Source organism: Neocloeon triangulifer, unplaced genomic scaffold (assembly GCF_031216515.1).
Source record: "Neocloeon triangulifer isolate White Clay Creek 2 clone unplaced genomic scaffold, ASM3121651v1 ptg000006l, whole genome shotgun sequence".
Lineage (NCBI taxonomy): Eukaryota > Metazoa > Arthropoda > Insecta > Ephemeroptera > Baetidae > Neocloeon > Neocloeon triangulifer.
Window position 1 is genome coordinate 382,597 of NW_026775549.1, and position 24,950 is coordinate 407,546.

Here is a 24,950-nt window from a genome sequence, read left to right on the forward strand (position 1 = left end):
TTATTGTTATGTTATATTTTTAGTTGCAAATGACTCGGACGATGCCCTCTCGTCTGAAGAATTTATATAGGTTGTATGGTTTAGTATTAAACATTAAATGAAATTTTAACTAAAAATAAATTAAATTTCTGCCAAGAAAGCGCGTACAACCAGGAGCGCCACGACGTTTGCACGCTAAATAAATACTTCGATACTTGAGGGAAATATCTCAGTTATTGTTAAAAAAAAACACATAATATTCTAATAAAAAGTAAAACTTGTTTGACTAGTAGGGATGGCAACGCTGTTCGCCGTCGTGCCTGAAGCCGAGAAGCGGCAAGGCGCGTTGTACTGTGCTGCTGGTCGTATCGATTGGCTGGTTTGAAAGTTGCGCAGCGCGCGCCGGGCGCTGATTGGTCGGCGTGGTTCCCCCACTGTCGACTCACGCGGAACGCGCAGGGCCCGAGCGAGAAGAAGTGGTCGGTGGCCGCCGAAGCACTGAACGCTCACGCTCAGCCATAAACACAGAGCTAGGGCGCTGCGAGTGCAGCCAAATTAATTTTTGTGTCAGGATATCAGGGGCAATCTTTCAATAGCGGGCCTGTGCAGTGCGAGTGCGTGCCAATTGATTGACTGGACTGGCACGGGGTGAAATTGTGTGCGCCCTTTATTTCATCAATCGTGGGAAAAGCGACAAATTCCAGCGCAGGAGGAGGAGGTGGAGCCGAAGCAGCTCTCCTGTGGGAATTGAGCAGGTATGGGTCCTTCCGTCCACAGAACATGAGACTTCCTTTGTCCGACCCCGCAGGAATTTCATGCGTGATTAATGCACCCCCCGTGACTTTCGGTGCGTTCGTCTCAGCCAGGGCGAATAAAATATATACCTGCACAAATACACCCACCCACCAGGCACCTTTACGAATTCACACCCCCAAATGTCAAAGACGCACACTCACATTTTTATGGATTTTCTCCCTCGCCCCTTTTGCTTCGACAAGACATCATCCATCTACGCTCTTCTTATTCGTACCTGCCGTGCGTGCCTTCGTGATCCATTTGTAAATATTTGCACGGCTTTTGTTCTTGGGGAATAAAGGATTTTTGAGCTGCTGCTCGCCTTGCTACTTGTAAAGCTCCCCATTGTTGTGCAGCGAATATTGATCGCTTTTTAGTGAATCGAAAATAATGCAAGGGCGTTCAAATTTCGTGCACTCTTTCCCAGCCGATGTGATTGCTTTCGTTGTGATTGACACCGCCCTTTGTTAAAAAAAACCTCTTGAATACCCACTCTGAATAATTAATATCAAACACTTTTTTTAAATGAACATTTTTAATGAACTTTATCAAATTAAAAATAAAAACTCGCATAATCTCATTATGCGGCAGACTATTGTATTCTGCTCTCCGACAACAATGGCTCCAATTTTCCCTGGACGTGTCATGGGAATTTGTTTCCTTTCATATCAATCTCCCATTTTCGAGTCAAAAGCTTGTGTTTGCAGCAAAAGTAATTCATGTGTGTGCACGTCTGCTGTTTGGAAAAGCTAACATGCAGTCGAGGGCAATAAACAGTACGATAAATAAATATGCACATCGAGCCACTGCCAGAGTTGCAAAACAAAATCCACAAACGCTAATTGCAATATTATTTATAATTCACACGCTCACTGCAGCACCGTTCTTTGCGGAGCTTTTTGTCTGTTGCTGCAAAAGCAATTAAATCGCGATTAAACACTTGAATTTGCCTCGCAAAGGAGCTATTACTTTTCATAAAGCTCTCATTAGAGACGAGGAAATAATTCAACATTGAGCCTCTCACGTCTTGAAATTTGCAGCTTAATGATAATGAAATTGACTTTCACTGCTTAATACGATTACTCAGATTAAACTTTTGTAATGCTTGAGTTCATTTGTAAATAAAATCTGAAGTTGTTAATTCTAGAAAATTAAATGTAAGAATTAATAAAAAATTTAATTGCACTCGACTTACTTATTTTTTATGAATAAAATATTTCATTTTAATTTAAAAAAAAATTGTTAAAATTATCTACGTTTATCTACAATTACTCACAATCAGATCAAACTTTACTAATGCTTGAATTCATTTTTATATAAAATCTACAGTTGTCAGTACTAGAAAAACAAATTAAATATTTAAAATTTTTTATTGCAGTATATAAATTATTATTTCAAATTTTTTTGCATCAAGAACAATAAATAATAAGAATGATTTTTTTCTGAAAAAATATTTTATTTCGATTTAAAATGAAATACTAATCTACATTTATTTTAATATTTTTTTCAGCATTGATTTTTATTGTTTGAGTTTCTGTAAAATAATTTCAAAATATTTGGTACAATTTAAACGCAAACCACAGAATTTTAGTCTGCACAAGTCAATGAAGGATTTTTTTAAACCATTCAGTCTTCAGTCTGATATTAAATTTTCATGCTCTTATAAGCTCTCTGTTAAGCTTTTTCTGACTCCGACTTGAATAATTCGCTCTCGATTTAAACGGCCTCCTTTCAGAAAGTGAAAAACGCACTGCATATTTATGGAGAATGCAAAGCGCGCAAACGGAATAAATTAATACACGAATCGGAGTCGCTGGCAGACTAACTAATTCGCTTGTGCATTTGGCGCGTGTCGGCGAGCAGTACTTATTCGCACCCCAATCCACATGCAGCATCAACAGTCTAATTGAATCTCGATACGACCACCGTGCGCCGAGGATTAGCATAAATTTTAATTCGGAAAACCGCAACGGTGGGTGGTTCTGATGGCCATGCAGCCTCTCTCGCCGCGCGCGTTATTGATAAAGTGCCAACAACAGACCGCGCTGCTTGTTATTCCGGGCGGCGAGAGATGTGCGCAAGGAGCATTCAAAATTCAACAGGCCCACCTCCAATACTGCGCTCAATGGGCCGCGCGTTTTGCAATATCTGGCACACGCACTCGCCTCTCCTTGATACATTAGACGCAGATTGAATTTCGTGGTGAAATTTTTCGCGGAAATAAGGGACCACTTTGCTGTGAGAAATCGATTTGACGTACATATAATGTACGTGTTTGCGTTCCCACGCACAAAGCATGTTTACAGGATTTGCCACCCGCCTGCAAGTTTTGCAAGCCTTCTAATTTTCTGAAAAGTTGGTTTGAAGCACAAATAAAATTAATTGAAATTATTAATTTACAAAATTTTCACAAAACAACAATTATTGGTTTTTGTATAATTTTTAAATTTTTTCTTATAAAATTAAAAATGGTAGAGATCAATGCGAGTTATTGTAAAGAAGTGGTTGAGAAAAATAATCAAGCTCTGGAAATTGCCATTATAAAAGACTTATAGAGATAACACTATTTCTGATTAATTAGACAATTTTCTGTAAAACTTGAACTAAAAATTCTTAAAATAATGGTTCTTCCTACAAGTTTATTTTTGTTTTGCAATTTATTCCAAAAATTAGCCTCACTTTTCCTGAGAGTGATAAAACGTATGAAATTTCCAAACAAACCCTTTGGTATACAACCGGTTTGAAACCTTGCAATTTTCATTCTATTGCTCAGCCTGCAGCTGTTTTTGAGGTTTTGATTTAATTAGGCATACTTTTTTCTCTCTCCTCGCATTGAGATTCTAATATTCCTTGCGAGCAAAAAAGGGTCTCGTCTCTGCCTCGAGGACGCGAATTTCTGCTGCGAGAAACGTTTATCCAGCAGCAGCCGCTTGTTGCTGACTGAGACCATTATTTATTTGAAAACAGTTGCGAAAGTACTCACTCAGCATCCACTCCCAACAGATTATCCAATAATCTACTGTGTGAGTGAGCTTGGCCCGAAAATGATGAAAGTTTGTCCATTATTGCGATCCAGAGATGCTCTCGAATGCGAGTCATTTTATCTCTATATAGCCCAAATTTTTCCTTTTTTCAGCAGGTGCAAAAAAATGTAATGAACCCTGACCTTTTTATCTGTGATGGAGGTTTGACCGTTTTGAAATATAATATTGGCAAGTTAAAAAAAGAGCAATTGACGAAGCAGCACGTGTGCCGGAAAATTAAATGGGATCGACGGTGGACAAAGTGAAGTGGTGACGGCGGTCGTCCGTCATCAAAAGTTGCGCACGACATGTGAACTAAAATAAATATACAACCATCGGCCGGCCGGGTTATTTGCATGGAGCGTATTGATACAATAAATCAGCGAGTTATCAACAGCGATAGAATGTCGCAATAACAATAAAATGATCGACTTGCGCCGCGACGTTTCCGAGCAGCCGCCGGTTGCATGCAACCGCAATGCAGAGCTCGTTGTTTGTGCACCTCTAATTGACCTAGTAATTCCAAACACATGGTGCCCCTCGTGAAAAATAATCTCCAATTAATTAGCGACCTGCTTAATTAATCAAGTCTTGGTGCCGGCGCGGGATGTGCAAATGTCACTCGCTGCTGACGTTTTGTGCATAATGCATGCGCGGCACGGGGCGAGGCAGATGAGCTCTTGTTCCCGGCCAAGATGAACAGCGTTATTAAACATTCATTATGACGCGATATCGAACCGGCCTCTGAAATATTGTGTCATGCACCGTTCTGCATTGCACACAGAGACGGATTTGCTTTGCATATAATTATTATATTGTGTTGTTTGAGCGGCGCCCGGCCGGCTCGGCGCGTTTATGCTCCAGCTCAAATATTTATTTAGCATTTCGATCTATAACCGCTGAATATTTATCGATGCGCCGGAATTTTAATCAGCAGAGCCTCTCGAGGGAAATTTATTGTAATTCCAAGTGCGCCTCAAATGAAATATATTGAACCCCTTTGGTCGACGAGCTGATTTGTTTTATTTCCCCAAAGTGGAACTCTGGCGGCGTTTTCATTGAAACGAAATTTTATCATGTTTGCGTTGAGCGAAACGATTGATGGAGTTGTTTGTTTGATTTGCCTTTGTGGATGCAAATTGATGTTTGAGCTTGGCTTTTGAATCGGAAAGCAGGAATTGGAATTTTTTGATGTTCCCCGTCGATACTCTTAAATATATTTGAGGATTTCTTTACCTTTTAAATATAGACTGACAAATTGAAGCTTTTTGTTTTCATATTAGTTTCCTGGTTTATGAGGAAAAATGTATTACATCGAAGAGCTAAATTTTTATGAATGGCTTTTTTAACCAGAAATTGAATTTAATGAAAGAAAGTTTTGTTATTTTTGTTTTCAAAGTTAGCAGATGAAGATATATTTTTAGTGCAATACGTAATTTCTTCATTTAGATTGCGTGAATTTTATTATTATTATTATTTATTCTACTCAAGTCATACAAAAAAAATTGAATCATTCTTATCTGAAGTTGTTTTGAAATCCACTTTATAGATCCCCTTCAACCCTTTTTTTATACAAAAAAAATTCTTACGCAAATCAATTAGGAAACCCTTTCCTTGAGAAAACTGTTTCTCACAACCATCTGGCCGGACAAACGTCAGATTCAATTAAGATAGACGTGAAGACAAGAGAAATAAACCGGTCGACAAGACGAAATGACATCTGATTAACAAGTAGAGCACAAATCAATAGCCGAGCTCATCGATTGAACAGCACCCAAATTAGAATTATTGTGTGCAGTGCTGTTCACGTGCTCATTGCGCCGACCAGAGATAATTGGAGAAATAAAATAACAGGTGCCTCCGTTACGATTAATTGACCGCGACCGTGAAAACGAAACGCCGTGTTTCGAGGCGATCGTTGTTTCCGAAAATCATTTACTCCCGCGCTACTCTTTCTCAGCGCGACTATTGACCCGGCGCGGAAGGCCAAAAATAATGCACCTTTCGCCAGCAAATCTCGGATTAATGGACGTGTGTATAATTTTATGACGAGAGGGAGCGAGTAACGGCGAACACAGAAATATCACGAGAAACAAAGAGACCGAGTTTTGTTTTGCCGCACAGATGAATTGAAGGCGGCCGACCCTAATTTGCATAATGAACACCACACCGGGCGCATTGTTCAGCGGCCGGCTCTCGGTGCGCACCGTGAAAACGACACATGAAATTTTCACACACGCTCTCGAACCGGCACAAACTCTCGCGCAGCCAACTCGTAAAAAATTGATAATATGCACGGCAACTTTTGCCTTTTTGATCCTCGTGTGCACAATAAAGGCCAGAGTGCGAGTGCGCGTTGCAATTACCGCCGGCGTCCCTCCGCCGGCAACGACAACCCCTGCCCATCAATTTGCCGGCCATTTATTGCTTTTTTGTTCGTGGCCGGCCCGATTAAATTTCGGATCAAATTGCCTCGGAATAATAATTGTGGCCCGAGTAATTACTTTGACTATATTTGCAGGAATTGGAGCGTTTTTTGCTCTCCTCAAATGATCATTAAAAAAGTATTGCGATTCTCTTTACTTTCGAAAGTAAAAAGTAAGATGAGGTGTAAAATCGCAGTCTTTGATCGCGTAAAATGGCATATTGTTAAATTCGTTCTATTTAAATTCAACAATCGCTGACTGGGAATCGTTAATTCCATTGAAACTTTTTATGGCTTTCAACAGAGAGATAAAGACCCTCGTTCTTGCAAGCTCTCTTTCTCGTAGCATGACGTTTTATTGATTAATTCAATATAATTTATTCAGGCACTCAAATAATACCAGAGTTTAGTTTTGTCGGTAATGGCACCCGGCCTTTCAGAAATTATACTCTCCTCCCTTGCTGCTGCCATTTGAATTCACGGCTTAGGATATCTTTGAAATGTCATGCCACCGAAGCATTTCTCGCTCTCTTTTTTCCAGAGGAAAGAGAGTTTTATATGAATGAATGAATGTAATATCGCGCAGTCGGATTCTCTTAAGTCTACACCGTGAAATGAGAAAAAAATCCTCTCGCCAGTCTTTTTTCCGCTGTGTATCTTTCATTCAGCTATTTATTCTTTTTCGGGTATTTTTCTCTCTCGGGCTCTTTTCAGGAAGATAAAAGAACGCTTTGAAAAGTCGATTCCCATTGCGGTGTGTATCAAGAGAGACCACCTCTGCTTGCGAATCGATTTAGATTTTTCCATGCGATGAGCATCCGCAATGGTCCGCGATTTTCGCACACTTAATGAGCTGCAGCGTCGCAAGTACACCACCACCGTTGAAAATCGATACAGTCCGACTGGAAATTTGCGCTCCGCAGTAATACACATTCAAAGAACCGTGTTCGCCACTCGGGCTGATTAATTCCAGCAGTCCCTATAGACGCCAAGTTCAGGAGAACGACAAACGACCCCCGACCTTTGAATCAATTTTGCCCAAGCAACTTTGGTACGCTATAGTTGCTGTACAGAATTTATCAACTGACTTTTGCTCTCCTTTCAGTTTTATTAAACATTTTTTAATATGCCTCTCTAATTTTCATGCTCTTTTGTTATGTTTGAAGTTTGAAACGACTAAAAAATAGGAACAAATCATTATTTTCATAAAAAAAAAACAATTCCAAAAGACTATCGTTTTGTGTTAAAAAAGTTTCTTTGCCGGAGTTTTTTAATTTTGAAAAAATTCTAAAAAATTAAATGATTTTGCAAAGAAAACTATTCAGAATTTTAAATTCTACCATATTAATGAAGTTTATTGGAAAATTGTTTTAACTCAGGGAAGTAGTTAAAACAACTCTTTAATAAGTTTGAGCAATCAAATCATGTGGTGAGCGGACCGCAAATATTTACTTTAAACTTGCGGAACTCCACACTCACGATAAGGAAAACTTTCAAGAGAACCCGCACGCATTTTTGAATTGATAATTTTGCACGCGTCAGGCCAATGTGATTCGCGTCGTTTGCATCATTCCGAACGTAAAATCGTTATTTTACACTTTCCGGCCGTCGCCCAACGACGACTAGCAATTGTTATTTATTGCTGGGCCTGATTTAAATACACGTTAGTTATCTGGAGCCGAGCGAGCGAGCGAGAGATGATTACACGCGCTCTTGGCGTCTTCTTCCTCTCGCTCGTTTGGTGGAAAGGAAAGAGAAGAAGAAGAAAAGGTGGGGGACGTCCGTCCGCAGCATCTCTGGAGAGCGAGCGTCGTTACCAACGACCGTTGCCGCCGCCGCATCCATTGTAGCATATCAAAATTTAAATCGTGACCAATTTGATCGAAGGAGTGAGTATTTCTCTCCGGCGTCTTCATCCTCCACGAACGCAGGCAGCCTTGGCAGGAATTTCTCCCGAAATATCGTCTCTCACAATTACATATTTTTTATATTTTCCTGCACCGTTTGTTGCTCGCCTCGAGGACTCATTCACTCTCAGATATATTTTTTCTCCTCCGCAACCGTCGCCTAATGAACGCGTCTGCAAATAATAACGAATCGTAAAAGTCGCCGTTTGAAAGAGCCGTTTCGGGAGTAATGAGCAAACTTTTTTCAGGAAATTAAACTCCAACTTTTTTGTTTTGCCTGGATGAGCACCCCGTGCGACTTTACCGCATTATTTTACAGGCACGGCATTTTATTCTTTTCTCAAGTTTGAATTCTCGAAGTTATGTGATGTCGCGATGCTCATTTCGTGCAGCGCCGGTGTTATTCCAGTTTATTATTTCCCAGCGGCGGCACTGCGGCGAAAACGCTGATTCACCGGCGGCGGCGCTTTTGCTTCTATCATTTTCGTGCGGCAGATTGCATTCACCGCGCGCGTTGATTTATCTCGTAATTGGTGATATATTGGTCCATGAACTTCAGCTTTCTACTCGATTCGCTCGGTGATTTATTTTCCTTTGTGGTGCCTTCCAGCCAAACGGACGAGTGCAGCTTATTGAATTTTCATTGCAGACGTCGCTTGTGAGCCGCGCCGTGGCAGGTGCTTCCTCCTGCTGATTCTTATCGCAGCAAAAAAGTGCCCATCGCGCGCCCAACTTTCATTTTCCGCACGTTTTTGCGACACGGCTCTATTGAAACTTATTTAATCTGACATAGTAGTTCCAAAAAGTTATACCGTAGATTTGTGACATTTGTGATCATCATATAAATATGTTTTAAATAGTTATAAGCTCGACTTAAAGGTTCAATTACTGCAGCCTTAATTAAAAATAAATTACAACATCTTCAAGCTTAATTGCAAAACAAGCCCAGGATTTTTCTTGTAATTAATAATAATAAAAAGGGATCCCTTATATAAATTTGAAAATAATAATAAAAAATCAAGAAACTTACTATGTTTTTATTTTTTTTTATTTAAAATGTGGTGTTTTTTAATTTTGCTGATTTTTTGTATTTTTTCTTGCTCATGAAATAGGGTCGCAGACCGTGACCGAAACTGGTAGAGCCATTTGTTTTTGAATAAAAACAATTTTTCTGCAACGAGGAAAAGCCCGATCGCTTCATTTCCATGATCATCTCCTCGAGTGTCAACTTCTTCAAACAAACTTACTATGTTCTCAGGGGAAAATAGAAAATAATTCAAATGAATATAATTTTTTTTTAAATTTCAGAATGTTGAAATGGCTAATTTTTTTAAAGCTAAAAAAAAAATAGAAATATAACTCACGAATACAAAAAATGTAATACAACAAATTTAATTGGCCGTTATGGCATTTTGTAAATGAGGGAAAATCCCCCTTTTAAATCTCACGACCCCTGTTGCATGAACAAACCGGATAAGTGGCACTTAAAACGAGTCAAAATTTGCCAACGAACCAATTTTTCACTCGCACCACGCATATAATTAATTTTATCTCGCCGAAAACGGCTGCTTAATGCTCTGGCATCCCTCAAAAAGTTTTTCGGCCACGCGCACACATTGCAGCGGCGGGCAGATAAAAAATTATCAAGCCACAGCATTTCCATAAAACGTGCGCCCGGGACAGAAAATTTCTCTCTTCCCAAATGAGGGAAGGCACTAAAAATAGAGGACACATTCATCTGCCGGCGCTTAAACATGCATTTGGAGCTCCCCAGTTAGAAAATCATAAATTCTGACATCTGAATGCTGCGCTCGGGTGTCCCGTCCCGCGAGAGCAGGCTCCTTTTTTTAATGTGCACTCTCTCTGGAGAAAAGGCTCCTCCGTATAACTGTTTACCATAAATAGCCCGCGCCGGGACATTATTATCTCTCTCCAGACACCGCATAGTGCACGCAGCGTGTGTGTGTGATGCGTCCCGAGATAAAATAATGCATCTTTCCCTCTCTAGGGCCGCTTTTTATTTTTTACACGCGGCAATTATGACGCCGTCGACGTCGCCGTCACGTAATTACACAAATTCTAATCCGCTTAGCATCAAATTCTCTTTGTTTCGCCGAGTCGGTCGCTTGCTCGCGTTCGCCTGCTGGGCGGTGAGAGCGTAAAAAACGAAAGTGGTCGTCGCTTGCATGTCGCGCGCTTGTATGTCCTTAAGAAAAGGAGAATTTCTGGTCTGCAAACGAACCAGCCCGACGGGATGCCAGAAGAATAAAAATGCACTGAGTGAGCCAGTCACTTGTTGTTGTGCGATATTTTATTCAATCGGCAGCCGCCGCTTGTTTTCTGCAAAGGGTTGCGAGCTCGCCTCCGGGGACGGACGCCGGAAGAGGAAAGGTTAGCCGTTGATGAAATACGCCACCAGTTGTTCCACCACCGCGTGTATCAAAGGTTAACTTACTATCGTCCCGTAATGAAACTATAAATCAAATTTACGGCGCGATCATGTTGAATTAACCGGGCGGGCGGGCGGCGCCCCCACCCCTTTGGCGAATTAATCGGGCCGTTTTCGTTCAACGTGGAGCACTAATGAAGGTGGTAGTTATCTCTCTCTTTCGCGGGGCAAATCGTTATGATTCTCCCTCTCCGCGCCCGCCCGGTTATGAGTGCAGAATTTCGGCTAAATTTAGCAACTTTTTGCTTCATCAAGGGAGTCCCGGTGCAATTAGCCTGGCTGCTGCTGTTGGTTCGCTCCCTCCTCGTCGGGTAATCTATTAATTACCATACATGGGCAGAGCGCACTTTGCGCTCTGCGATCTGCGCTCGCGCTCTGCGCTCATGAGCGCGAGCGCAGAGCGCGATCGCACGATTTTCAAAATCGTGAGCGCGAGCGCAGAGCGCGAGCGCATTGGTCGCTGAGCGCAGCGCTCAATTGCGCTCATTTTGCGCTCAAACCAAGAGTAAAAATTCCCGAATTTGATCAAAAATTGTAATGAAAAACAGTGTTTTTATACCAAAAACTTAAAACTGATCCCAATTTTGGTGATTTAACTTCAACTTTATCATTTCCAATTGCCGATGTATTTTTTGTTATATTAAAAAATTGTCTAAAAAGTCGCACTTTTTCCTCGGATAAAAATATTTTTGAGCGCAACGCGTGAGCGCAAGACTTCCTAAAAATTTGAGCGCGAGCGCAGAGCGCGAGCGCAACATTTTCAAAATCTTGATCGCGAGCGCAGAGCGCGAGCGCACTGTTGCCAGTGATCGCGAGCGCGAGCGCGAGCGCAAAATTGTTGAGCGCACCCATGTATGTTAATTACGGCCGACGCGCCGAGTTTCGAGTACGAAATGAAAAGGAAGAATTATTCGCTGCTGAATGAGTGAGTGGGCGATGAATTGGAAATTATATGCGCGCGGCGTCTGCTGCGCTGGAGAACGCACTCGCTCGTCTTGAAGAAATGAGCCATTTATCAAACGAGCACCTTCTCTCTTTCGCCAGGGAAATTCTCACTTCGTTTTTTCCTTCCTTTCGCTCCCCCGGAGACGTGAATCGAGGAGTAAATTAGGAGCACTTGCAAAAAGCACGACCTGGAATGAGCTAAATTTTTTGCTTTGCTCAAAGCACACGTTTCCAGCAGAAAGTCAGTACATATGATGACATTTAAACTGCACTGGCTTTCTAAATGCGCAGTTCAAGATTGCTTGTAAACTTGTTTGAGCCAATTATTGAATTAGGGCAGATATTTTCAGGATACCAAATTATAATATTCAGTATACAATAGAAGATTTGCTTTAAATAATTTTACTGACATATTTTAATTTTAATTTAAGCTTTTTTCAACAATTGGGTGAAAATTTACAATTTTTTTTCGAATAGATGCCAAAAAATTCGTATTTTTGTAAATGTTTGATTTACTTACAAGTTTAAATGTCAAAATATGCCTCATTTTGTTCACAATTTTTTTTTAAATTTTTTTATGATTCCGAATTCAATGTCGAATTTTTTGTTAAAAATTGTAATGTGAAAAAAATATAACTTTAAATAATTTTTCACGGAGATTGATACCTTGAAAGAAAAATAATTTTAGAAAAGATTGATTTTTGTACCGATTCTTGTCAAAATGATTTCACAGCTCAAAGTCAAAACATGTATAGCAGGATATTGTTTTTCTTGAACTATAAACAACTCACGAAAACCATTGAGGAAAAGCAAACTTAATTCAAATCACGATGATCTTCCCTTGATCGTGAAATTCTACTACCGAAGTAACTGATATCTTAAATGAACACTACAAGTCAAAATCAACTTTCCCGACTGAAAATTGGATTCAACAATTATTTATTGTTAGTATTTCTGCATACTCTTCATTGTTAATATTTGAATGATAAAATATAATATTTAAAACTTTTTTATTATTTTAATATGCAAGTTAGTTCTTTTAACTCTTAAGTGCTTTGATCGCCGGAGCTTTTTTTTAAATTGATCACTTAAACAATATTATTTTGCCAGCAGGAACCTTCTGATTTCTATAAAAAGTTTCAATTCCAGGATTTACTGATTTTAACTGTTAACGTAAAAAGAAAACCAATTATACAGCCAAACAAATGCTGCGGCTGACATTTTTGTTTTAAAAGTCAACCTCATTCCTCTGCAAGGTGTGGAAGTGCTGATTGCAAGTCATGCAGCAGGCTGTCGAGTAATCAGATTTCAGCAGAATGAAAAAGTGGCGAGAAAACACGCCGGATCATTACCTCCCGGGTCAGGAGTGGAGTGCTGACAGCTCCTAGAAAAATATTTCGTGCATTTCACCGGTGCCGGACGCCGTTAACCCAAGCAAAGCTGTTGTCGTGATAAGCCGGCGCGCCACATTTTCCTTCCCGAGAAGAAAAAAATGTCTCGCACAAGAAGAAAAATATATAAAAATCCCTGCGCCCAAAATCTCATCCAGCGAAAATACGACGTCTTGTTATTGCGCCGCCTCTTTCGCGAAAGGGGTTAACGGCCACATTCCACAGCGCGCGGACAAATATGAGAGCGATGAATGGAAATAAATGGGCGCCGCTCTTTATCGCGTGGAAGAATCGAGTGTGTCGTAAGTAACCGATGATAACAAGCAGGCAGACAATGCAAAAAACTCTGGTTCCCACACAAACCGGCCACGCATGCATATTACATGCTGGGTACATCAACAACTGCATTCCGGTCTGCGGGCGTGTTCAATGAATCGGAGAGAGCGCTTGGTGCGGATGATTAGCACACGCAGTGTCCTTTCCAGAAGAACAAATGAATGAAAATTAGCGAGCAGAGGGCGGGGCCTGTATTTCGGGCCGAGCCATCCAGCCCGCACGTCACACTCCAACATTTGGGCTGCTGCGGGAACCATTGAAAATATAACAGTGACCCGAGCTGCAATGAGATCGATAACATAAGGGAAGAAACACACACACTCGCTCTCTACGAGTCGCGCGGGAACCACGCCAAAAACAGCAGCAAAAGGCTGCCTGCTGCTGCTGCTGCTGCTGGAGGGCACACCAGTTTGTGTGTGTGATGTGAGCTGCCAATATTATAACCAAGTTATAAAAAGTAATGATTTCCCCCTGTGCTTGGCAATTTTTGAGGCCATAACTCAAGAGGCGGCAAACACACTCGCTCCATAGAGAGTTCACTGCAGTGGAACCGACCCCGGCTTTCTTTCTCCGACCCCGTCCGTCGGCTCAGCGGTGACAAACGACGGGGCCCCGAGATAGGTCAGCATTCCCGTTCGCCGCCCTCTTTATCTTCTTAATGTGCGGCCAAATAGCTAAATTTCAATTCAATGAATTTTAATGAGGTCGCTGCCTGTTTTTGGCTCCATACATTGGTTGGTTGTTTCGTTTTTTTTATTTTTGTTTGTCTCTGCCAAGCGTCCGGGTACACCAATAAATAGATGCTAAAAGTCATTAATTCTGCGTCTCCGCAATTTCTTTTGTGGCCGTCTCCTATTATTAAACTGTCAGACGCCGTCGCCTAAATGAAAATTATGCCCAAGAGTTGTCAAATTCTCGCATCCGGTGATTTATTGAACGCGCGGAATACGTCAGCGGTTGAGACATCATCGGAAGCGATTAGCACCCCCTGTTCCTGTCCCTCTTTTGCCAATTATACGGAGTACGAATTTTTTTTCTGGCCGGAAAGTTCACGAAAGTTGGTTAGAGCGGTGGTAGTATAGTTGTTTGCTCTCTCTAGAAACCGCAAATATTAAAGTTTTTTCATAGTAAACTTTTATCGTCGCAAAAACGCGAGCAAGAGAGCGCACTGCACATAAAATTATTTCGCCGAAGTTATGACCTATATAAAAATTCCCTTGAAACTCGACCCTCTTAAGTATATTGCAAGGAAAGAAGTACTCTCTGTCCTAAAAGAATGCCCGGGCGTAAAGGTTCCATAAATTTGAATATCGCCTCCTGATTACTTTATCCCAAGCTCCATTTACTTGCAAATGGGGATTGTGTTCGTCGAGAGGATCATTGTCTCTCTTGGAGAAACAGAGTAGTAAAGAGGTGGCCGGGATTTGTAATTTGGTGTATTGATTGTTTTTAAATGTACTCCATTTTCAGAATAGAATTTACTTAAATAGCTTATATGTGTAGTTTTTACAATGCTAGTTTCAGAAACCGCGCTGATGAATATTATATTTTAATTAATTTTCAATATTATTATTATTTATTCTTCTCGGTAAATACAAAATTTTTAAATACAAAATTAATATATAGTTTATTTATTTATTTATTATCCATTCAAAAAGAGAATAAACGTAATTGAATTACTAATTATGGTTGGATAGATAAATTAACCATTTCAATATACAAATTTGCTAAATGTATGAATTATTGATTTTTTTTATTACTGATTTGATGTAAACAATGTCATGTAACAATTGGGAAAGTAAGCAACCATAATTAATTTTATTTTTGTTTATTTGTCCACATTGTTACACATTTATTGTTTACATTACTTAAATTATTTCAAATTTTATATTTGAATTATTTTATTTACTTAGTGTTAGAAATATAATTTATAAAAAAATCATTCTACTTTAATTCTTAAAACTTTGTTATTTTGTGAATTGTATATTTGTAAATAAATTTTCATTTCGTGTGTTCGCAGCTTGGCCCGGTTTCGTCAAGGCACCACCTGCAGATCTCTCCGCGAGAGACGCACCTTAGCAATGGTAAGTGTGAGAACGGGGCGCACATGTCGCTGCTTTCCCAGCCAGGGTGATTCGCATCCACCTATATATAGCTTTGTATATAGATTTCGATTCGTTCGCCGCTTTTTGTAACAACTCGTCACGCGGGTGTGGCGCCGCTTTTCAGCCGCTGCATCAACAACGGAACGACCCGGCGCAAGAAATCGCTCTGCGACGCGGGCACCGCTGTTTTTGCAGATCATAAATTCGCTCGCCGCATTTTTTGCAGGGCTGCTTTTAGGCAGCATTATTGTTATTAGCACGGAACGAACGACCCGCCGCGTTTTTTCCTCTACTCAAAAGACGCTTAATAAGCTATTTGCCAATAGCTTTGGCGCGAAAAGCTGCAGCACAAACGCCGCCGCCCTGGTAATTTATTGCGCCGTTCGCCCCAATAACTCTTTCGGCGCGTTGCCGAGAAATCCCTTTAGGTGTCAATTGATTTGTTTCGCGCCCCTCTTTTATTGCGGACAATTTTTTACTCCTTTTCAATTGAGAAATTGCATCTTTTATGACCCTGGCCGCCCCCCACTTTAGGCGCTCGTCGCGCGCCAATTTAGACTACCCGCCAAACATGTGTGCGCAGCGCGTTGCATACCCGACTTTTTGCCAAATAATAAATTGCACCTTTGCCAACAAAGTTTTTTTTACGAGGACCCACTTTTTCCGTTGGTGATACAAAGGAAATTATATGCGAGTATCACCTGAGCGTTTTATTGCTTTTTTTCTCAACTTTTTTTACGACGCCTCCACACGCGCTAATAAAAGCCACTAATTTTTAATTGTGGATTTTATCATCTCATAAAATTGCATGTCGAAGACGAAACCCGTAAGAGCTTCCGTGTGTCGGTTCACTTACCTCACCCCTTTCCTGCCTGCTACCCGCCGAGTGATTAATGGCTAAGATTCCGAGGTGCCTACTTTTGAATTTCAATTACTTAGCGTTTCGGCATCTAATTTCCCTCTCGCACAGCCGGGATTAGCGCAAGTGAATTTTCGCCTGCAGTCGCGGTGAGTTTGTTTGGAAAACGCCTTCGCCGCCAAGTGGCTTACACTCACAGAGCAATGCATTATGGCATTATGCGTGCGATGCTCAGCGCGCGATATTGATGTCTTTTAATTTAGTCGCGAGCGCGCGCTTATTATATCAGCGTCACGGTGTCGGCGCGGCGCCTCACACCGGAGTAAGTAAATCAGGATGAATAATTTACAAGCGCACTTTGTGTGTATATGCAGCGAATTTCTCCCGCTACGCCGCGAAACCTCCTCTCTGGATCGCCGAATTGCGTTGGAAATTTTATGTAAATTTTTGCAAAAGCTTAAAACATTATTCGGCTTCTTTTCAAGAGGTTTTTAATCTTAAAACTGTGAGCTGTTGAGAATTGTTTGAAAAGCTTTTGAAAGTTGAGAAACTTTTGAATATCCAATATTTTTTGTGCTTGTTTCGATATCCGAGTTTTTTTAAGCTCAGTTTTCTCAATTTATTTAACTTTTATATAAAATATTGGAGACTTGCGTAAAAAAATTCAATAAAAATCATTGTTAGCAATTTTTTGCTCTTCGTATCTGCAATTCTTTCTATAAAAATTTGTTCTTCTTTTTCCAACTAATTCTTTCTCATTTCCATCATGTCGTCTTTGCGCCCTCTTGTCTCCGGTCGGAAAGAAGAGCAGGTGCACGGTGCCGGTTAAATTGCAGTAAAAACAGACTGGAGGTTATCTCGACTGCAAATGTAAATGATGAGATGTTGTTGGGAAAAAGGAGGCATTTACATGCCCTCTCGGTCTGCCCGGCCGCCCTTGCTGCTGAATACATAATTCGAGCGCGCGCTCATCAACGTGGATTACATCGGGCCGGCTTGATGTGCCTGGAATATGGATATCTGTGATTCGCCATATTTGCCGGCTGCTGCGCGGAAATTGCCTTAATTTTGGCAGCCCCGGAGACATTTTGCTCTGCTGCAGTACCGGCAAAAAGCTTTCGCCCGCCCGTCATGGCAGCCGGATTTGAGTGGGAAAACAAGAGTGTTTCGAAGATGGAGTTGATTTTCCTCCGCCGAGCCGCTTTTCCTCTTTGATGGATTAAATCTCATAAGTATTCTGCAAATAGCGGGCGACAATTTGCATGATGATCGCGCTCCCCCCTATTTATATCGTCGCCTTAATGGCCTCGAGTTAAGATTTTCGGTGGTGACGAAAAGCAACTTTCGTTTTCCTTTCGCACGCCATTTCTTTCATTCTTCCGTCTGTCGAGTTCTTTGATATTAAAAAGAGGCGTCAAGACGGCAGTCCGTGTCTTTTCTCCTTTTTTTTTAAAGCGCGAAACAAAATTAGAATTCCTCCTTTCGAGTGCGCTTCTGTTTGACGGAAATAAGTGAACGCCGTCGCCGTGCAGAGAACAATTTATTTATGGCATGCAAAATGAAATTCCCCCTATAGAAAGAAAGAAAAGAACGGCCGCTCTCGGAAAATTCTAATTTCGCAAGCAAAACAAACTGCTCCGCCAGAGTTTATTGAGTGGGAAAATCGAGGCTGCGAGAGGCGAGGTCTCTGTAGTTGCACAACTCTGCTTATTCATGGAACAATAATTGGATTCGGTGTAAGGAAATGGCCGCCATTGATTTTTGAGCATGAAGATATTGCGAGCAAATGAGTTTAGTCTGGCAGGAGCAGCGAGCGGGCGCGTGCCTGGCCCGCGAATCATTTCAATCCACCCCTTTCTCCCTGTCCGCTGCCGGCGAGTGAGTCGTCCTTGTTTGCGAAATCGGGCTCCGCAGAAGTGGGCGCGCGCGATTGATTGCATCTCTTTGTCGCGGCGACTGTGGCAATAAATTTTGAATACCCCCGGGATGTATGGCGGCGGTAAATGAATTCCATTCTGGCTCGCTATTTGCAGCCGACAGCGTATCAAATGGCGATGATATAGTTATGATATGTGCGACGTCATGTTGCATTACACGTCCGCGACGCGAGGACGTGACCAAGACCCCCTGCAGTGCGGGCCACAAATGAACAAAAGTCTGCCAATATTCATTACTGGAGAGATCAAATCGCTTAATTGCAAGGAACGTGTTTGGTTACCATAAAAAATACCCATTATTTTACTGAAAATTGCATTGCAATTATATTTAAATCTATATAGACAATTTTAAATACAGCAGGAATTTTTTCCTTATAAACTGTGAGAAATTTATTTTCATTAATAAAAGACATTTCTGATCCTTGATTATGCTTCATTCGATTTTTCTCTTTCTAAATTCTAACACAATTCACCTGATTAAATTTGATAAAAAAAGAAATAAAGAATTCTTTTTGTAGTAGAATTTCAGGTTAGAGGGTTGGTTCATGGTGATTTGAATTTAAAGTTTGCTTATCCTCGATGGTTTTTGTGAGTTATTTTTTGTTCAAGGAAAAAAATATCCTGCTCTACATGTTTCGGCCATAATTCAATTCAATTTTTCTCTAAACAAGTCAGACAATCAATTGTGAAAAAAAAAATTGGTTAAGAGAAAAATAGGCACACAGTGCCAGTGAACAACTCACTGAAACTCATAACCGCGTATTTCATGAGCTGTGAAATCATTTTGACAAGAACTAGTACAAAAATCAGTCTTTTAAAATTTTCTTTTTTTCAAAGTAACGATTTTTTATTTAATTTTTTTTTTTATTTTTCAGAATTCCGAAGTTATAGATGCTGGCAAATAGTGTGAAGCCCCCATTTCAGTTGGTCCGACTCGTGATGGGATGTATTAATCTCCTAGACGTGTAAATGTACGTCGCACCCGCTCGGGCCGACCATCCACCCACCAGAGAGACACAGCGAGAGAGGATTCGCCGAATCGAGGTTCGCAATATGTCAACGAGGCGCGTTTTGTAATGAAGAGCCACTATATCATTCGGGTTGAGCCAGCCAGCGCGCACTTGACTGTGCAAGAGTGTCGCGGACAGTGCCTGTAATTACCAGCCTGGCGCAGTAAAAGCGCGAATTGCGGGTGCGCCGATTACAAATGCCCACGCACCTCCGACAGGCGCATCAATAATGGGCCGGCTCGCGTTTTGCGTATATTCATGAGCGCCGTTTAAATATTCATACACGCTAAAAATCATTAAACACCCAGCAGCAGCGGTGGCGGAGGCGCAGACTTGCTTCACGCGCCACCCGACGGATTGTTTCATGCCGGCAAACAGTTTTAATAAAAGGGCGGCCTATTGGAATTCGCTTTTTGCGTGCCGCTCGGAATCATTGATTGAAGCGAATAATAATTTTCCATGCCTCGGCGTATGGCAGCAGGCGCGCTTTTCCTTTTTTTTTAGTGTTTGCCGGAGCCAAAGGCAAGGAGATTGCAGAATGAGTGAGACAGCAACATGACGGCGCAGTGCCTTTTTCTCTTCGCATCTTGATGTGGCACCAACCCCTTTTGATTAAATTTTTAAAAAAAGGAGACGGCGGCGCTCGCTCGCTCGCTCTCTCGCTGGGTAAAAGGTTACGGCGCACGATTTTTATTAAAGCAAATGACTTTCTGGCGGCTCAGCCCCATTGTCAACATGCAGCGCCCGCGAGTTTTTGCCCCGCGCGCTCTATGAAAAATTGACCTATTGTACTGAGTCGTGTCATCTTATATGTCAACAGTGGAAAAGGCAAGCTCTCTCTCTCTCAGTGAGCACCGCCCTCTCGACCCCTGAGCGTCAACCCCTAGCGAAAATAGGTGATCGCCCACTTCACAGTGAAACACGTAATTTATTTAAACCGGGAATGAAATGTCACAAGTAGTGTGTTATCTAAAAATGTAAATTTTAAAACAAAAATGTGGCGTGGCGCAATCTGATCATTTAAATATTTTGTTCATGTGCAGGCAGGTGGCCAAAATTATGTATATTGATATTCTATATTGGAAGTTTTGGCTTCATTATTTATGTGGAACAAAATATTAGAAAAAATTTAATTACATATTACTTTTATTTAAATTATTCAAATTTCTTATTCTAACGGTAATTTTTTTCCAAATCGTGGTGTTCATCTAAATTTTAGGGTCCAACAGTTTATTTCTTAACTGTTTGATTATTCCGTGCATTGGATTTTAATTAAACTTTTTTCCATTTTTTTTTATTACCAGCAAATTTTTTTCTTTCAATTTATAAATTCTGAATTAATTGCTTTAAAACAAACCCCAGAAACAGTATTCATATTTATAAATAAAAGTAAAAATCCTTGCTATTTTTTTTTTACTATTCAAAATCACTCGCTAAATTTGGAATTTTATTGACCATTCATGACAAGCGGTTCTTCTGCTCGTTACGTTTATGAGATGCCTGAGAATAATTCATTTAAAAAAATCCATTTCCTTAGTCGACCCCTCATTGAACGTCTCCTCGTCCCCATTACGGCCGCGCGCGGCAAGCGGCTCACACGTGCCTGTTCGTTTCTCGCTCACTTGCAACGGCGGTCGTGCATGCATGCTTGGTGCTCGCCGCGATCAAAATCAAAACGCGAAACTCGACTTCGGGGGGCAGTTTGTGCCCAGAGAGCCAGCGAGTGGTGCACGTCTCCGTTGAGTGGCTCGAACGCTGGTGCCCCACCCCAGTAACCGCAGCTATAGCATCTGAGGGCAGACAGGGCGCTAGTAGTAGAGCTTGCGTTGGTTGGTGCCGGATCAATACTCGCGGAGCTCACCCTGGCAGGCCGCTTTGCCATTCTCTCTCCTCGGCTCTGTGTGAGTGAGTGTGTGTGTCCGTGTTGCGTCGCCCGCGCCTCGCTCGCTCGCAGCCGCACCGTCTCCACCCAGCGAGCAGCCCCCGGCCGGGGGTCGTCGAGCCCCTCGAGTTGGCCCGGCCGCCAACTGAGACGCAACGCCCAAGAACCACACCCTCGCCCAACCGCCCCACGGATTTGCATAAGCGCCAATCCGCTGGCGCGCCCAGCACGGACTCAAATGCAGTGCTCGACACCGCGACAATTTTTCCAGCAGTGCTCTTGTGATTCGGGACGTCCCACCTGCTAACCCACATTTCTCTCCTCTACGATGCTTGCCAGGTTTGTTTCCCTCCGAAATATTCACTCGGTGCGGTGCATAAGCGGATTTGGGTCAGCCGCCCCAGCAGCAGCTCGAAAGAATATGCTGCATATTTTTAGATTATACAAACCGACGCACGAACGGTTTAGCGCGTAACGAACGCTGGAAGGTCGGCCCGAGTGCGTCAACGTCGTCGTAAACTCGCGGCAAATGACAATTAGCTGCTGCTGCTGCTGCACGGCAGCCACCACTTGCCAGCCCTTAATGACTTTCTATTTTAACGTGCGTCAGCCACCCCTGCCTGCCTGCTTTCCGCAGTAACGAGCAAAGTCTTAATCAGAACTGTAAATACCCGAAACCCGCGAATCGGGGCGGAGATAAAAACGGCGCTTTTCCACCCGGATAATTAGCTAAAATTATATGGCGTTCGTTGCGAAGAGTCCTCGCCACCGCCGCCTACGTGTGTAATTTGCGCTGCCCGTCCGTCGCCCGCCGAATCGATGCCAGGGAGATTCATTTTTATTGCGTGCACTACACTGTCTCCAACAGCAACAGCAGAGGAAGCAATTGAAATTATCTGCTGAAAGCGTCTCTCACTCTCTCGCGGAATTGCAGCAACTGCTGTTTGTTTAACGACTTTAGTGACGGGATGTAAGAGGAGCAGTAAAATCCAAACTAGTTGCGCGCCTCCTTAGCATAGATACACTTGCAGGAATCAAGTAGTGGCTTTCGGCATTTTTGCAAAATAATTTTACACAAACGTATATAATTCTCTGCGGGCAGATCAAAGCGGGCGCCATTCCTTGCGGAGTCCGCGGCTCCGCCTCCCCGCCCTCCAACTCTGCCGAATTTTTTTGCAAGTGATTCTCCAAACTAACTTTTCTCTGCGTTTGTTCCAGGTGATGGCAACACCATTGCACTAGCATCTATTATGGACACAGTGCTCCCGGTATGGGCATGTGCGTGGGTCCATTAGTCGGCTATATCCGCGAGGCTGTGACCTGCTTACTTGCGCTCACCTCAGTTTGCAATGTATTCTTGTTGTTATTCCTCGCAACCCCAGGTAACGTACACAAATTTACTATAAGCATACGTTATAAATTCTTTTGACATTATACTTTTAAACCAACATCTCGCTACTTATATTTTCCGTTTCTTTTCTTTTTTGAAATACATTACATAGTCTGCTTATTATATCATTACAACATATTATTACATTCTCACGTTTTTTATAATTATACTGCCAAGCATGCAGCAGCTAATGTAGCACTCCATCTATTATACTTTTATTTGGTTATTAGGCTACTTTTTATATATCGTTATTTGTTGTTAAGGAAAACGAGCTTCTCGTGTCAAAGAATACTGCCGCTGTCGGCGTGTATATCGATCAGGAAATTTTTTATTTCTATTGACTTCCATGCCCTCATTTAGATACGAGAAAATACATTATGATAACACACATAGATGAACTCTATTATATATAATACCGTCGTCGTGACCGAGCGTGTATGCTGTGTAACCAAGCAGCGATTGGCCAAGTCTCATTTCCCAAAAGTGCCAACTGAATTAGACACCTATTATGCCCAGCTCGGGGAGCGATATACATTGTATATATATAAATGCATACGTGTATACGTGCACGAGCAACATTGAGAGTCTTATATGCATCGGCGGTACCGCCCGCCCGTGCGCCAGCCCAAAAGAAAGAAAAATAAAGAGAAAAAGAACGGAAAAGCGAATATAAATACATAATATCAGAATAAATCAGAAAATAAAAACGTGTGCTTCTCTATTTTGTGTTCCACTCTGCTCTCTTTGGCATGCAAACAAAGCTGAAATCTGTTTTCAGGCGTCAAATGTTTCCAAGATGCAGTACACATCACTGCAATCCTTGGAGAGTCGGTGGTGTTCAACTGCCACGTCGAATTCCCAGGTGACCACCCGGTCCCGTATGTGTTACAATGGGAGAAGAAGGTAGGCGACACGGTAGGACACAAAACTCTTTTATCCAATCTCAACCCCCTTGATTATTATACGATTGTAGGGGCGCGCCGGTCTCAGTACATACGTGGGACGGCGCGTCGTAGCTATTATCAGTCTTGAGTGGCTATTTCTTTTGTAACTGGGACAGAAAGGGACAATGCGCTGCACTAATGACGCCAACCATTAGCCAATGACATCTCTCCTCCGAGGCTTAAATTTCATACCCGCAAACAAACACCAAAGTTTGAGCACCGCGCAAGATTTTTACGGCCTCAACGTATATGGAAAAAGTTTGCGAGTAAATTTCATTGCATCCTCCGCTCTTTGTGTCGGCAAACATAAAAGGAGGAAAGAAAAGTTTGAATGAAATTCGTTCTCTGCTGCCGGCCCGCGATGATTAACTTACCTCCGAGTTTCAAAAGTGCCCGCAGAGACGCTCCAATCAAAATTGTCCAAACCAAGTGGAGTTCCTCTGCGTTCGGCACTTTTGACCTCGTGATTTTTTTTCGGGAAGATGTCATTGCTACTGGTGAGGCATTCAACCAAAGAGTTAGGAACCATGGAGGCAATGCCTGGCGGAAGAAAAGCTAAATTTTTCTTCCCCAAACTCATACCAATCAAGAATTAGGAAATTGTCAAATTCTTGCACCCCAATAATACACTTTTTAAATAGGGCGTAATTTTTTTTAACGATCACAGCATTTTAAAAATATGATTTACTTTTGTACTATTGGGGGAACACGCTTTTTTAGAAAAATCCTGAAAATATCAGTTGTTTTTGCCAACAGTGAAAAGAGGTAAACAAACAGGTCCTAAAAGTCAAGAAAAAAGCAAAAGAAGGAGTGAAAAATTCTCCTGTTAATTTTTTTTAAATTCATTTTCGTTTTTTTCTTGAAAGAACTAATTTTTCATCGCAAGCAATTTATTAATCTTATTGCTTTAAAAATTTATTTAATAATCACATTTACACCTAGGCCTTTTAAATAAAAAATCTCGGTGGGTCTTTTTTATCTGCAGAATAATCAAATAGACAGCCCCATTTTACAATATTTTATCATATTCATTAAATGATTAATAGTTTGATGTTTAATATTACGAATTTTTAATCAAAATTTTGCTTAATAATTGTAATTTTATTAATATTAGCACGCTCAACTCTAAGTTAAGTCTTCTCAATAGCCCCTAGCCTTGTATGCTACCCGCGCAGCATCAGAGCTGGCTTTCTAAACTAGGGGGGCGCGGGTGTTAAAAACAGGTCGAAGCTTTCAGCATTGCGCATTACCTCCATGGTTTCAAACTCCTTGCATTCAACTTAATGATTGTGAACTGCACGCTGCAATATTATCAAAATATGATGTATATTTCATATTGATCGGCACAAATTCGTCAGGGCTGCATTCATTCTGTATTTCATTGTCGGAGAGAATTTTGCACGCGCCTGTTCCTGTTTGGCACTTGATGGCGAAACAGCAACAGGGCCGTAGTCGCATAATATTAATTTTGAGTAAGTGAGTTTAAGTATCTCTAAGCTGATTATTTGAACGAGTCGAATTTTGATTGCAACAAACCGCATTTTGGAGCCCCCACTCGGCACTGATATTGCTT

At 41.6% G+C, this 24,950-nt stretch overlaps 1 protein-coding gene across 6 annotated transcripts in view; it reads left to right on the forward strand.

Annotated features, from left to right (window-relative positions):
* The first annotated feature begins 451 nt into the window (after positions 1-451).
* The window catches only part of LOC132194345 (protein turtle-like), a 38,114-nt gene continuing 13,615 nt past the window's right edge, over positions 452-24,950 (forward strand). For 3 of the 6 annotated variants that reach the window (XM_059615543.1, XM_059615549.1, XM_059615548.1), the window contains exons 1-5: positions 452-734; positions 15,271-15,334; positions 19,027-19,195; positions 22,262-22,425; positions 23,212-23,348. In XM_059615543.1, the coding sequence (XP_059471526.1) occupies positions 22,314-22,425; positions 23,212-23,348 (249 nt within the window). In that variant the 5' untranslated portion in view covers positions 452-734; positions 15,271-15,334; positions 19,027-19,195; positions 22,262-22,313. Of the gene's footprint in view, positions 735-15,270; positions 15,335-19,026; positions 19,196-20,605; positions 21,383-22,261; positions 22,426-23,211; positions 23,349-24,950 lie in introns of those variants that run through there. The other 3 variants (XM_059615547.1, XM_059615545.1, XM_059615546.1) reach the window with 3 other exon arrangements.